Genomic DNA, 13,378 nt, shown 5'->3' on the forward strand with positions numbered 1-13,378 from the left:
ACTGCAGAAAAATATTAAACATTTTCGATTTATTAAGAAAAATTTCTAACACCCAATCGATCCGAGACTACGCGAGTTATTAGTGATTATATAAGATCAGCATTAGTCAAATTAGTTAAATTACGATTTATATATTTAATAAGTCGTCTACCCTGCGAACATACATTCATTCAAATTAAAAAAATGTGAATATTTTCTTTTCTTGTATTTCATATTGTATGTCTAATGACTTGTTTGTGACATAAAGGAAAAATTGAAAATAATATTTGTAAAAAGCAGAACGAAAATATGCGTAAATTTTAATAATCGTTTTATGATTGTTAAAAGAAAAATTTTCGAACAGTGGTGCTTTAAGTATAGACATTAACAGCCTATAAGAAAAAAAATCAAAAAAAAAAAAACATAAAAAGCTAATATAAGAAACGTTTCGATGGTGTCTAAGTGAAAAATCCTCATATAAAAATATTTGTTACACAGCCATTCATACTTATAGTAACTGCAACATAATATGCATTCGCTCGGTTGGAGTTCTAAGTTAATATCGCGTGCATTGCGCAGTGGCTTCTCCGCATTATTAGAAACTACCACCAATGTTACTTCAAATAATGGAGGTTCCAAGTCCAGGCCGCATTTTATATCAGTCGTATGTGGTTTTCCGAAAGACTTTTTAACATCAAAATATAAACCGGGCAAATATGGTGAAGATTCATGGTTCAAAACATCAACTTCTAATGCGGATGTCTTAGGTATGTGTATAACAGACGCGGAAATACATGGATGAAAAGAGATAATGCAGACCACGTGCGTCTATAGGGTATTTTTTTAAAGTTATTACAACACTACGAATTTATTTGTCTAAAGAGAGATCAGGTGCTCGTTTGCGCTAATGTTACAAACAACAGTGTCATTTTTTTTCTCCTCTTATTTTTTGTTATACCCAACGCGAAGAGGTTGGAACCAAAGCATATGCTATAAGGATATGCATATGCTGACGTGCCCCTCTCTCCATTTGTGTAACGCTACTCATAATCACTCTCCCGCTCGCAAAATTAAGGTTATCAGATTCAAATTTTACAAAAACATTGGCAGTTCTTTTACGCGTTTTCGTATTTAAAGTTAGCAAGTCGATTAAGAAACGCGCTTATAGCACAAAGTAAACTAGGATTTTGTTGTTTAGATTACAACGGTAAAAAGTTCCATCTATATTGAATGAACGATGCTATGGTACACGGGGAAAAGTAAATAAAAAAAAAAACAATAGTACAGAGCATCGAAATTTAATTTTTTTTGTTTTTTTTCCTTTTACAATAAAATTGGACGGTTTTTTGGTGTTTTTGTTTTTGTGTTTTGTTAATTTGATTCTCTTTTAGCTATTTCTTTCGTATATAAAGTATTATTTTTACGAGTTGAAAGATTGCACTTGAACTGAATTTTGTAGCACTGTCGCGTTTAAGTGCTTGTGTAGTTTGATACTTTTTAAAGTGTTAAAAAAATTTTTGCAAGTGGGAAAAGCTATCAATGCTTCGAATAATTCTATAGTACAATGGACAACTTACGAGAAAAGACTTTATATTCCTTTTGGTTAACTGTCTTTTCCTTTCTTTCTTTCATTGGCTGTGTTGCAATTGGGAGTCAAAGATCTAAGGTATTTCGAACAAGGCTAAAATACTTAGTATTGAGTACGGAGATGCAATTTCGTATATGTATATATATATATTTTCACTATAAACTAAAAAATAAATTAAATGAGCGGGTAATGTTAATCACCGATATATGGAAAGGACAGTCACATTTTCTTTTATATCCAAATGTTTATAACTTATTGCAGTTTATCTCCTCCTCCTTTCTCTTGTGCATACTATCATTAGCATAAAAACCATTTAAATCGTTTCATGGCTGCAGTGCCATATAACGAAAATATGATAGATATCTTATCGTTAATATTTTTGTATGACAATCCTTTTATTATCTTATTAAGCTTACCCTTATGAGTATACACACTAATTTTGTACCTTTTTTTTCATTTTTTCGGTAAATTTCATGACGACGATATACAAATATATGATGGCGTTGGTTTTGTGCATTAGCTTTATATATTAGTTTGGGGAAAAAGAAATCCATTATTTTTATATGGCCTTCAGGACTTTATTTAACATGTTTCGGATTGTCCGATTTGGGTCAAATATGCACCGTTTTGTTGTGTGATTTGTTGCCATTTTAAAGGTAACTTCAAAATGCCTCTCTCATAGAAGTCCTGGTCTCTATTTGCAAAAAACTCTAGTAGTCGATTTTCACAATCCTCCCTAGATTCCAATTTTTTATCATTAAAGAAATTTTGCAATGCAAGAAAAAGATGATAATCGCTTGGTGCCAAGTCCGGACTGTATGGCGGATGCATTAAAACTTCCCAACCAAGCTCCCGAAGTTTCTGGCGAGTCACTGTAGATGTGTGCGGCCTAGCGTTGTCCTGGTGGAACACGACACCTCTTCTGTTGGCCAATTGTGGCCGTTTCTGGTCAATCGCTATCTTCAAACGGTCCAGTTGTTGACAGTAGAGATCAGAATTTAGCGTTTGGCCATATGGAAGCAACTCATAATAAATAATCCCCTTCCAGTCCCACCAAATACATAGCAAAACCTTCCTGGCCGTTAGTCCTGGTTTGACCACCGTTTGAGGTGCTTCCCCGCTCTTTGACCACGATCGTTTTCGCACAGGGTTATCGTATGTGATCCATTTCTCATCTCCAGTCACCATCCGTTTAAGAAATGGGTCTATGTCATTCCGTTTGGCCAAGGCTTCGCAGATGGAAATTCGATCCATCATGTTTTTTTCTGTTAATTAGTGTGGCACCCAAACATCGAGCTTCTTTTTGAATCCAGCTTTGTGTAAATGATTTAAAACTGTTTTATGGTCGATTTTTAGCTCCTGGGCGATGTTACGACTGCTAACATGCCGGTCAACTTCGATCATTTCTTCGATTTTATCGACATTTTTGACGACCGGCCTACCTGTGCGAGGTGCATCTTTAACATCAAAAATTCCTGAACGGAATCTACGAAACCAAAATTGCACATAGCTGGCTGTTACAGGATCGGAACCATAAACACCATTTACAATTTTAGCCGCCTGGCTTGCATTTTCGCCTTTGTCAAAGAAAAACTGTAAAATGTACCGAATTTTCTCTTTGTTCGCTTCCATTTTTAACACGCTGTAACTCACAACTGAATGCACCAAACAAAAAACAGCAAAAGAATTTTTTTACTGCGAAATATCACCTTTCCAACGAGCATAAATATAAAATTGTTTGATCGATACTTTACGAGAAATCTATCTACCATCCATCTACCCAAAAAATAATGGATTTCTTTTTCCCCAAACTAATATATATATATATATATGTATATGCATATTTATAGTCGATAGAATACATACTAAATCGATTAATCGAAGGTTCCTCAATATATATTCTGTCACTTTCGGGTACTGGGTACTATAAGTATGAATTGCTTTAATGGTACGAAATCTCGAAAACCTTCGTGCAACAGATTGGTGTTAACGAATGAACTTAATTGTAAGATGCTGATTTAAACAAAATGAAAAAGCGTATGTGCCGCTACACATGTCGGATAATCGATTTGTTACGCGTTAAATTTAGTAACGCAAAGGAACTCCAAGGAGCTGTTGTGTAACACTTGTAACCTTTGGACTACTTCTTATGGGGTTGTATAATTCATGTATTAAAAGCAAATATGAACCGCTCTATTAATAAAATCGACATAGATTTTGTCATAAAAAATTTTCGAAAATAGAGTTCAATCGGGTTCTTTCCTTTAAAAAGGGCTGTGTTTGCCGCAAGATTCTTTTTCTATTAAGAATTGAATTGCATTGAACGTACTTTAAAACAGAAAACAACCGCTTTTTGACCTTTTCTTAATTTTCAGGTCAGCGAAATTTCATCAAAATCTACACATCTCAAAAATTGCGATGTGTAGATTAAATACAAAAATACGTGGATATATATCGAACGGGCAGACGGGCAGATAAGCTTATATAATAAAAAGTGGGTCCATCTTAAGACCATCTAGATGTTACATGCGTCTGCACAAATTTAACATACCCTGTATGACAAGTGGTGTAGCATTTTGTTGCTATTTGTTGTGCGTCTTGTTTTTATTTCTAGAGTTCTACAATTTTATATCGAACAAAAAAAGATTGTTTAACCTAACCTTGCCCATAAAATGATCAGATTATCCCAAGTAACCTGATAAGGCTATTATGCTGACCTGATAACGCACAAACAAAACTAGTTGAACAAATTTTAAAAACTCAGATGCGACAATTATTTATCACTCCTGCTATTCAATATCGATATTTTTCTCATATTCATCTCGTCGTACAAGTAAGTGCTGCCTGAAAATAGAAAAGACAAATCGTTTCTGCAGTGATGACGGTTGCTTGACCGCAGGCAAAGGCAAAGACCAGGTGGTAGGTTGTCTACAAATAAGCTGAAGTCTTCTTCACGGAGAGTATTCAAATTATGTTAAAAAACGATGTTACTTTGAATATAAAAAGCGCAATTGGTGTTCAAGTTAAATTTTACTTCTCATGCCCACATCACAATTGAGGGATGAGGCAAAATGCCTAGTGGAAGTAGCCAAAACCCAGAAATTTTATTATGAGATACCTTAAAGCATCTAAGCATAGGCAAGCAGGCAAGAAACTAATGCATATTAATCTAAAACGGCGAATACCTATCTTTTACCTATCGGGATCATTTAACCCTTCTTTGCATGATTTTTTCTATTTTTTTTAAATAAATCAGGGTGATGTAATTAATGCTCTAGATTAAACGAAAAATATTTTAAAAAATCCTAGTGTAAATAAAAATATGTATTATGTAAAAAACAATATGATGGAAATTTACATCATCATGCATTGTCACATATTTAGCTCAGTACTAAATAAATAAAAAAATATAGTTTACTCAATCTTCTTTATTCTTTATGATAATTTACAAAACAATTATTATTCGTATTTAAGCACAAATTGACGCCACATTTATTACACGAAATTGTAGAATAGCCTTTACATTTGGGAAATTTGCACCGGAGTGACCCACCTACTTTTGGCCAATGTTCAGCACCATCTTTTCTTATGTCTTTTGGAGGTGGTGGAGCTGGAGAACCTTTTCTTTTTTTTGATTGTAATTCTTCTTCTAGTACACTGGTACTAGGACGCCGTCTTTTAGCTTCTTTGGTGGTTCCTCTGTTGCATAGCACAAAGGCCAATTCATTTCTGAATTGGCCCATAGTAAGCAGACTCTTTTTAGGTTCACCTCTTTCTTGAGCATTTTTTTTATAAACAATCCAAAAGTTTATAATAGCTAGATCAAATAGATGGAAAAAAATACGCAAATACCACTTTTTAGACCTCATTGTTATATGATTTCTGCCCAAAAAGCTATCCATGAGATCTACTCCTCCCATATGTTTATTGTACTCTTGGACAATAAACGGGCAAGTAATATCAATTTTTGCTTTTGTTATCCTGTCAAATTGATTCATTGGTACTGTGACAAACCTCTCATTGAGATGCTTGATAACAGGGCGGATTTTATAAAGCCTGTCATGTTCTGGATGACAGATCATTGTTATTAAAATGTAATGATAACTTTATTTTCTCAAAGTTGTTCAGTGGCATTGTTGAAGAAATGGGCTCATATCCAAACTTTGGCGACCAGTATGATCTTGTGCTAGGAAATTTGATTACTGACGTGTATAATAATATACCAAAGAACTTATACAAATCATATTCATTACTCTGTATTATATATAAATTTGTCTCCTCTACTAATGTTTTGATAAAATCTTCAGTGATAAAATGGTTAAAACATTGATATGGAGTTTCTAGGTGTGATAGACCACCTGCATCAGTAGAAGTCCCCAAGAAAGTAATTTTATCTGTGTCATACACCAGATTCCTTTTTTTCCAAATCAAGCTTCTTTTGTCAAATGGAAAACTGGATGAAGACTGCGAATTGGATGAAGTTGATGGGTGAGAGGTTTCTTGATCTTCTGGTTCTACAAGAGGAGGATCAATGTCAGCAGTTTCTTCATCCACATCATCATCACCATCGTTCTCCTCCTGCAACACTCTTATAACTTCATCAGCATCGCAGTTTTGGTCATCAAGGCCATCTTCTGATAGGCAACCGCCTTCTAACTTACTAAGATAATCTTCAATATCTCTTTCATTCAAGTTTCCCTAAAAAACAACATAAAATAAACATTTACCAAAAAATGATTGCCATACATTATAATTGAAGTTACTGCATAGTGATGTAAATTTCCATCACATAATTTTGCGAAATTTATTCACAGTGTTTTGATATAAATTGTACATAAAATAACAAAAACATGAAAACAAACCTTTTTTCCACTCATTTTCACTTTTATTGTACTTTATATCTCCGTTTATTTCCATAAAACAATTTAAAATCTCGCTCCTTTCTTCCAGTCACAACAAACAGCGGAATGACAAGTTCTAGGCCTGGTAGTTCACAGTGACGTTTGCTATTTTTTGACAACTGCGTTTTGTTGTACGCAATAGTCGCTTAAAAAGTTGCCGGTAACAACAAATTTACAGTACAAGGGTTTTGAGTACCTTTTTTTGTTGACTAAATATTATGATTGAAATTTCCATCATCATGCAAAGAAGGGTTAAAATTTTGTTGTAAAGAGATTGCATTCTGCTACGTGCAGGCTGACAATAACTTGAAAGCCTTTTATTTGTGGCTTTCAAAAAGACATTTGGCTTGAGTTTTGGAAAAATATTTCTGACGGCAATTCCTTAAGTCGTAAATAATTTGTAATATTTATACGGTTCATCAATGGACACATTTTGTCCGTCTGCTTCTAACACGCATAAATCGACATTATAGAAATCCCACAAAAGTATACGTATTTTTGGTTAGCGTGAAATTTTGAAATGATTTTGCTTTGTTCATTTTTGTCCGTTCGTTCGTGTGTACTGCAGAACTTACGGTTGCAAGGTAAAGAGAGAAGGATGGAAATTTTCTGGTTTTTTCTTCTCCTTTTCTCTTAATATCATTCCGTGGATTTACACGATACATGTAATAACACGATGATGGTCAGAGCAAAGTACGGAAATAGAAAGAGATAGATAGTGACCGCAGCCTAATAGACGTGGGTGCAATTGTTAATTGCTGTGCCTTTACCGAACGAGTGCATTCATTATTACAGCTACATACAGCCAGTATGCTCTACTGAACTGAGGTTTGAGAGTCTGCGAACACTGATTTGGTCGTTCCAATTCTTATCTACTCGAGTACTCATACGTATACACTCTTATTGAGTAATCGGCCTGAACCTCCTCCAGAGTAAGTAGGCAATTATAACTTGTAATCTGAGATACAAATATATCTTAGGGTTGTTGAATGCTTTCGAATTTTTTTTTTTCTTTCACTTTGAGTTTGTGATGACTGTAAATTCTATTCTAAAGCGAATCTTGTATATCTAATATCTACTTCCTATGTACGATCCAGCCAACGCGGTTTGTGATGAATAAGATTTAACATAAATTAAGTAAACAATAAATTTATCCGGAAAATTAGCCGAGTAGGTAAGAACCGCGAGTAACAATTCAATATTCGTGAGTTCAGGTGTCAGTGCGTTAGAGTTCACTTTGGTCGCAGCTATAGTAAGTGTTCAGTTGGCAAAGGCAAAACAATCACCGATTCGGCATACAGATTCACTACGCTGCGACTGCCAACACCCTATATCGTACCCTTTCTTTACTTCTTCCTTGTGGCCGTCAATACGGTACATGAATAGCGGATTTCCCCTGAATGATTGGTTATTTAATAAAAACAAAATTAGTTTTATAGTTTACCAAAAGTGAATCCAGTAATATTTATTTCTCCCTTAACGGTGCTGTGGATTTTGTCTTCTCATTCTGATTAATACATAAAAAATTTGTTCCAGACACTGGAAATAGATGCTAATAAGAAAAAATATTTTACGTAAATTTTTTTTATGGCGTATGGAGCTGATTTATCCCCACTACATGTAAATACAAAAGTAAACGTGTATATATGAACGGACATGTATGTCTTATTTACTCTCGGAACGTGCGCATGGAAAATTCTCTCTAAATTTATCAAAAGATCTGCACTTGTATTGATTGGCTGACTAGTTATGTCATATATGTCGGCCTTGCTCGATTATAACGTCTGAACTTGTTTTGTTACATTGTCGTGAAAAGTTTGCGATCTACAGCAAATGTTGATATAACACTTACTAAGAAAAATGTAATAAAAATGCATTTAAAACGTTTGCTTACACAGCACATAAGCGTTCATTATCGAGTTGATAATAACAGTAAAAGTAGCTTAATGCAAGTTTCTTTTAAAAGATCCATTATGAAATTGGTGCCACAGGGAGCGTCTTTGGTTTAATTCCCGTATCTGACTTTTTCTATTTCGTCGTTGTACATTACTTTTACTTTACGGCAAATCAAAGAACAAATAGGAACATTACAGTCGGACAAGAGCAACCCGTAGATACCCTAAAGCACTTCGTCTAGACTAGTTATTCAATCGTTTTGGTACTAATACACCAAAACTTACACATTATTTTCATGCAAAGGCGGCAGCATACTTTTCATTAGATTCAGAAAATAGATTTACATGGTTTAAATTCGTTAAGGTTGATTTCTTTGTCAATTTACTATTATGAACTGTTATTACTTGACTATGACATATTAAAAACAAGCGAAAGCGTTACAGTCGGCCTATGCCGGCTATTAAATACCCTACACTACGTTGTCTAATTCAATTCTTATTTCCCCTGTCATTATACCGGTCAATTTAAAAAATGATTCTGAGCCTGTCTGTTCATTTGATGTCTGTCCATGTAATTTTGTCGCTAAGCTGTGGCTTGCAGGTTTTGAGGTATTTTGATGAGATTTGATACTGTGACGTGTTTTGATGGATATGTCCATTTTCTTCACCAAAAAATCGCAATCGAAAAAATTGCAGTTTTCGAAATTTTCCGCGAAATTGGCTAAGTAATAGTATTTCGGCTTTCTAAATTGGTATGAAAAGTTTTGACCTCCTGGGGCAGTTTTTGAACCTCCTCTCATCTAACGAAAACTGAAGTTCATGCGACACAAAGGTTTAACTTTCAATGCTTCATGATGAAAATTATATCATAATAGTGATTGAAGACAAAAAAAAAAAAAATAACTTTGCCAAATTTGGACCATCTCGATCTAGTTTTTGGATCCTACCCTATAGGAAGATTTCAAAAAATTGATCCTTTATGGGGCAGAAAAGTCTAAATTTTAATATTTTATGATGAATAGTAATATGCCATAAAAAATGATATAAAAAGTGCCTCAATTATTGAAGCTCTTGCAAAGAGGTCTAATTTTTAATTTTTAAAACAGTTCCATAATAGTAGGTTTCTATAAAAACAGTGTATACTTTTTGTGTTCTGTGGCAAATATAGAAATTGTATTAAATAATGTGGTATAGAATATTTAATAGCAGGCCTATCCCGACTGGAATGTTTTCACTTGTTCTTTTATTAACGAATTGCAAATACGGCCTGATGGACTTAAACTGGCCAAGCGGATTTTGTGCACAACTGCTTGCAAAATTTCCTAACATATCCAAGAGAGTCATAAAAATTTGGTATAAGTTGTAGATCGAAAAATTTACAAAAGGCAATTATCTTTAGTAGAAATATATAGAAACTTTGTAGCGAGCAGATATTTGTCAAAGAATTCCACTTGTTTTGTAAAATAAAATATTCTACTTTGATCTACAAATAAAGTCGAGGAGTGCAACACGCACTCTTCTTCTACTCTTAAGAATCTAAAACTAAGCTAACACCAACGGAAAGGTGGAATTGATTTTAATGTATATAGCAGATATATCGGTATGAAAAGCATGTCCAACAGTGGCTTAAATTTCGAAACTAAAAAAAAAACTTTTTAGATTTGACTCCAATGTCTCTTCGTCGATTTGATGTATGCTATGGATTTTTATAAATTAAATAACATTTTTTTAATAAAAATAACTTGAAATGTTGTGCGCACAATTATCGAAATTACACATATATACATATGTATACGTATAAGTTCGATAGCATTTGCAAGCATATTAATATGAATATCATTATTACTCAAATATATTACATTGTAAAGTAGTATTGGGTATTTCTTATTCTGCTTATATTCTGTATATATGCGCTACATATATATTGTTATGAAATTCGCTTTTCTAAGGTACAGTCCATATCATTTGACCGTTGTTGTTGTTTTTTTGTTCAAAAGAAATGCACTTCAAAGTTCTTTTATTTCTCTTGCCTTAACAGTAGGAGTATTTACTTACAATTCTATTCCTTATATGTAGGATTATTCACAATTTATATTTTGGCTATACTTTCTACTGATCAATTTAAATATTTTCTTTCTACTAACCCACCCTTCCTTCCACAAATATTCTATTTATATATATATATATATTTACCACCATATTACTAGTACCCAATTTTATATTTTTATTCTTAATTCGTTAACCTGCTTTTCTAGGACTCGTTTTCCTCGGCCGGCAGCTACATGCTGCGAATGTGCATTTAGTTTTTCTCTCTTTACGGATTTTATTACTTAGCTAGAATGAAAAGGTTTTCTGATTTCCGTAATAATATTATTGATTATTATTATCTCTATCGCTTTATCATATATTCTATGTCTATCCATCTATTCATCTGTCCTATTCATCTATTTCTGGTGAAATTATGTGTATTAACAGAAGATTTCGTATAAATGACGAAAAAGTTAAATAAGAAGTAAATGATTTGAAGTGTTTTCGAATTGATGTTTATTTTCAAAATCATCCAAATGAAACTTATAGATTGGCTTAAACATATTTAACCCTTAAATGCACAGCGCGACGTAGGTCTACGTGGTGTGTTTAAAGTCTCATATCTTTCTATGTAGCAACGTTTTCATGTTGTTTTTTTTTTTAAACCGTTAAATGCATATTGTTTCCAATTTTATTTTACTTTTTATTTTCATTTAATTTTTTTTATCAAATTAATTTTAAAATTAAATAAAACTAAAATGTACACAATTGGCAACACTATACATCCAAGGTTTAAATCTGAAATTTTTATCTTCGCCATGTCCTTGCATTAAGTGTCGTGTTTATGAGTACTTGACTGGATACTTGCAGTATGCATGTAACTCGTATTTAAAATATATTACTTTTGGATAACAATATACATGTATCGACTTTTGCACCTGTGAACCGATGCTATGCTATATTACAGATAGGCTTTACGTAGCATTTAATGTTTATTAAGCCGTTGTCATAAGGAATTTCAAAATTTTGTTGACAAAAAAAAGAGAGACATATTAAGCGCATTAATACATTTATTCCGCTAAAATTGATTGTCCCATAAAACAGGACCAAACGCATTCAATTTCCTCGGAATATCACGTAAAGATATTGATAGATTGTTTTGATTGATTAGATATTGATGCTCGTACGGCATCAGTCTCAATTGTTTACAAGCTGTCGTTCAGTGCGTATTAAAGTGTAAATTGATGGATGTCATTTATGGCACTGCATGTGCTTTCCGTCCTTACCTGCATTAAACTGGGACAAAAAATCCGGCCGAAGTTATGGAAATAGTCAAGTTGGCAGTTAGAAAATGTTTTGCGAGATTTTCTTGAAAAAAATGTGTCGGCTTGCAGAAACAATGAAAATTCACATACGTTCGTCCGTCTCCACAAAAAGCAACACAGAAGGTGATCTTCAACTTCGTCTGGAAACGTCTGCCGGTTGCAGCGTGTTTTCTGCACTTGCCTCCTTTTGATTATCAACGATTTAAATCGATGCAGTCATATTTAGCAGACCAGCAGCTCTTCAAAGTTAGAGATGTACGAAAACCACGAAATTTCCACCATGAAAGCTTGCGCAAGCTACCCGATAAGATTAGAAGAACCTTAGGTAACGATTGGGAAAATTTTGATTATTAAGTTTTGGTAAGATGTATGCTTTAAATAAATTTGAATTTTATCAAATAGTATAATAGAAAGGAAAAAAAAAGAAAAGTAGCTAAATGGATTTTTATCCCATACTTTTTTATACCCACCCCTGTAAGATGGGAGTATACTCATTTTGATTTTTTTTTTTTTGTCATAATATATGTAACACCCAAAAGGATCTTGATCAGCGCGAAATTCTGGATTGAGTTGGCCATGCCTGCCCGTCCGTGCATATGTGTGGTGTTTGTTGCGGGCACTCTCCTGATCGCAAAAATGAAGATATCGACTTCAGATTAAGTAGAAACACTGGAAGTTTCTTCACGTAGGTTGGTATTGAAAATGGATCACATCGATTGGAGCGGAAGCACAAATGTAACTTCGTTTTTCTTAACAAAAATGTTTGGGTTTTTGCTCGTTCCTTGAAACTTATAAAAGTTAAAAGACTGAGATTTTCCACATTTACGAACCATTCTACTCCTTACGTGCAAAAATGGAAAAAATCGCCTCTGCCCACACAAAGTTACAAGTGATAATGTTATCCTTTTTCACTTTTCCGAGGTTTTATGCTTATGAAGACATATTAACTGCCTAAGTATGTGAAATTCGGCCCACGCCAAATGCAACTTTCTTAATTGGTTTTGATTAATTTAAGCTTGTCTCTCCGTCTGTCTGTCCGTGCCACCCCTTCTGTATCAACCCATTGACTTTATATATATTGTCGAAATTTGTTGCACTAATGTGTTTTGAGCCAAAGATGAATTTTATTGATCGGGAAATGTTTATGATCTCTCCCCTTAAAGCGTCCTTAGTTTTAAAGAATTTCTAACTAAAAATCACTAAGTAATATGAATGGAGTATGAGAATTTGGGCCGGGAGAAACGCATTTTTCCTACAGAATCTAAGGCTTTATATCACAATAAAATTTTGATTTTTAGTATTTCTTAAACTAAAAATTGATCCATAATAATAATTTATCATGAAAATCGAAAGTCCAAACTTAAGTACTCCGCATAGAAGAGTTCCCGTGCCCATTAAGCCGTTATATGACAATATGCAATCAGTTTTTAATGATGGTGATAGATGAAGATTTTAGAGATCTTTGCCGAAACAATTAATTTTCGTAATTACACTCCAAGGGTTCTCATGAAACATACGCATGAAAATTAATGAGACGGTGATACAAGGTATGTAACGCTCGGCTTTGCCGTAATATGTCTTTGCTTGTTTTGTTTTTGTTTTTGTTTTTAACCTGGGTTCTTTCCTCTGTACCGTACGACGAGAGCACGTGAGATTCGTTCT

At 33.7% G+C, this 13,378-nt stretch overlaps 2 protein-coding genes across 2 annotated transcripts in view; one reads left to right on the forward strand and one right to left on the reverse strand.

Annotated features, from left to right (window-relative positions):
- The window catches only part of LOC119637532 (protein phosphatase PTC7 homolog), a 26,859-nt gene continuing 13,481 nt past the window's right edge, over positions 1–13,378 (forward strand). The window contains exon 1 of the mRNA XM_038033599.1: positions 1–746. Within this exon, the coding sequence (XP_037889527.1) occupies positions 509–746 (238 nt within the window). The 5' untranslated portion in view covers positions 1–508. The remainder of the gene's footprint in view (positions 747–13,378) is intronic.
- On the reverse strand, positions 5,480–12,872 carry LOC119637534. Its single transcript, XM_038033601.1, has 2 exons — positions 11,678–12,872; positions 5,480–6,265 (listed from the first exon to the last, which is right to left on the reverse strand). The coding sequence occupies exons 1-2, from the start codon at positions 11,681–11,683 to the stop codon at positions 5,627–5,629; spliced, it is 645 nt and encodes a 214-aa protein (XP_037889529.1). The 5' UTR covers positions 11,684–12,872; the 3' UTR covers positions 5,480–5,626.

The sequence above is a fragment of the Glossina fuscipes genome, unplaced genomic scaffold (assembly GCF_014805625.2).
Source record: "Glossina fuscipes isolate IAEA_lab_2018 unplaced genomic scaffold, Yale_Gfus_2 60, whole genome shotgun sequence".
NCBI classification, from domain to species: domain Eukaryota; kingdom Metazoa; phylum Arthropoda; class Insecta; order Diptera; family Glossinidae; genus Glossina; species Glossina fuscipes.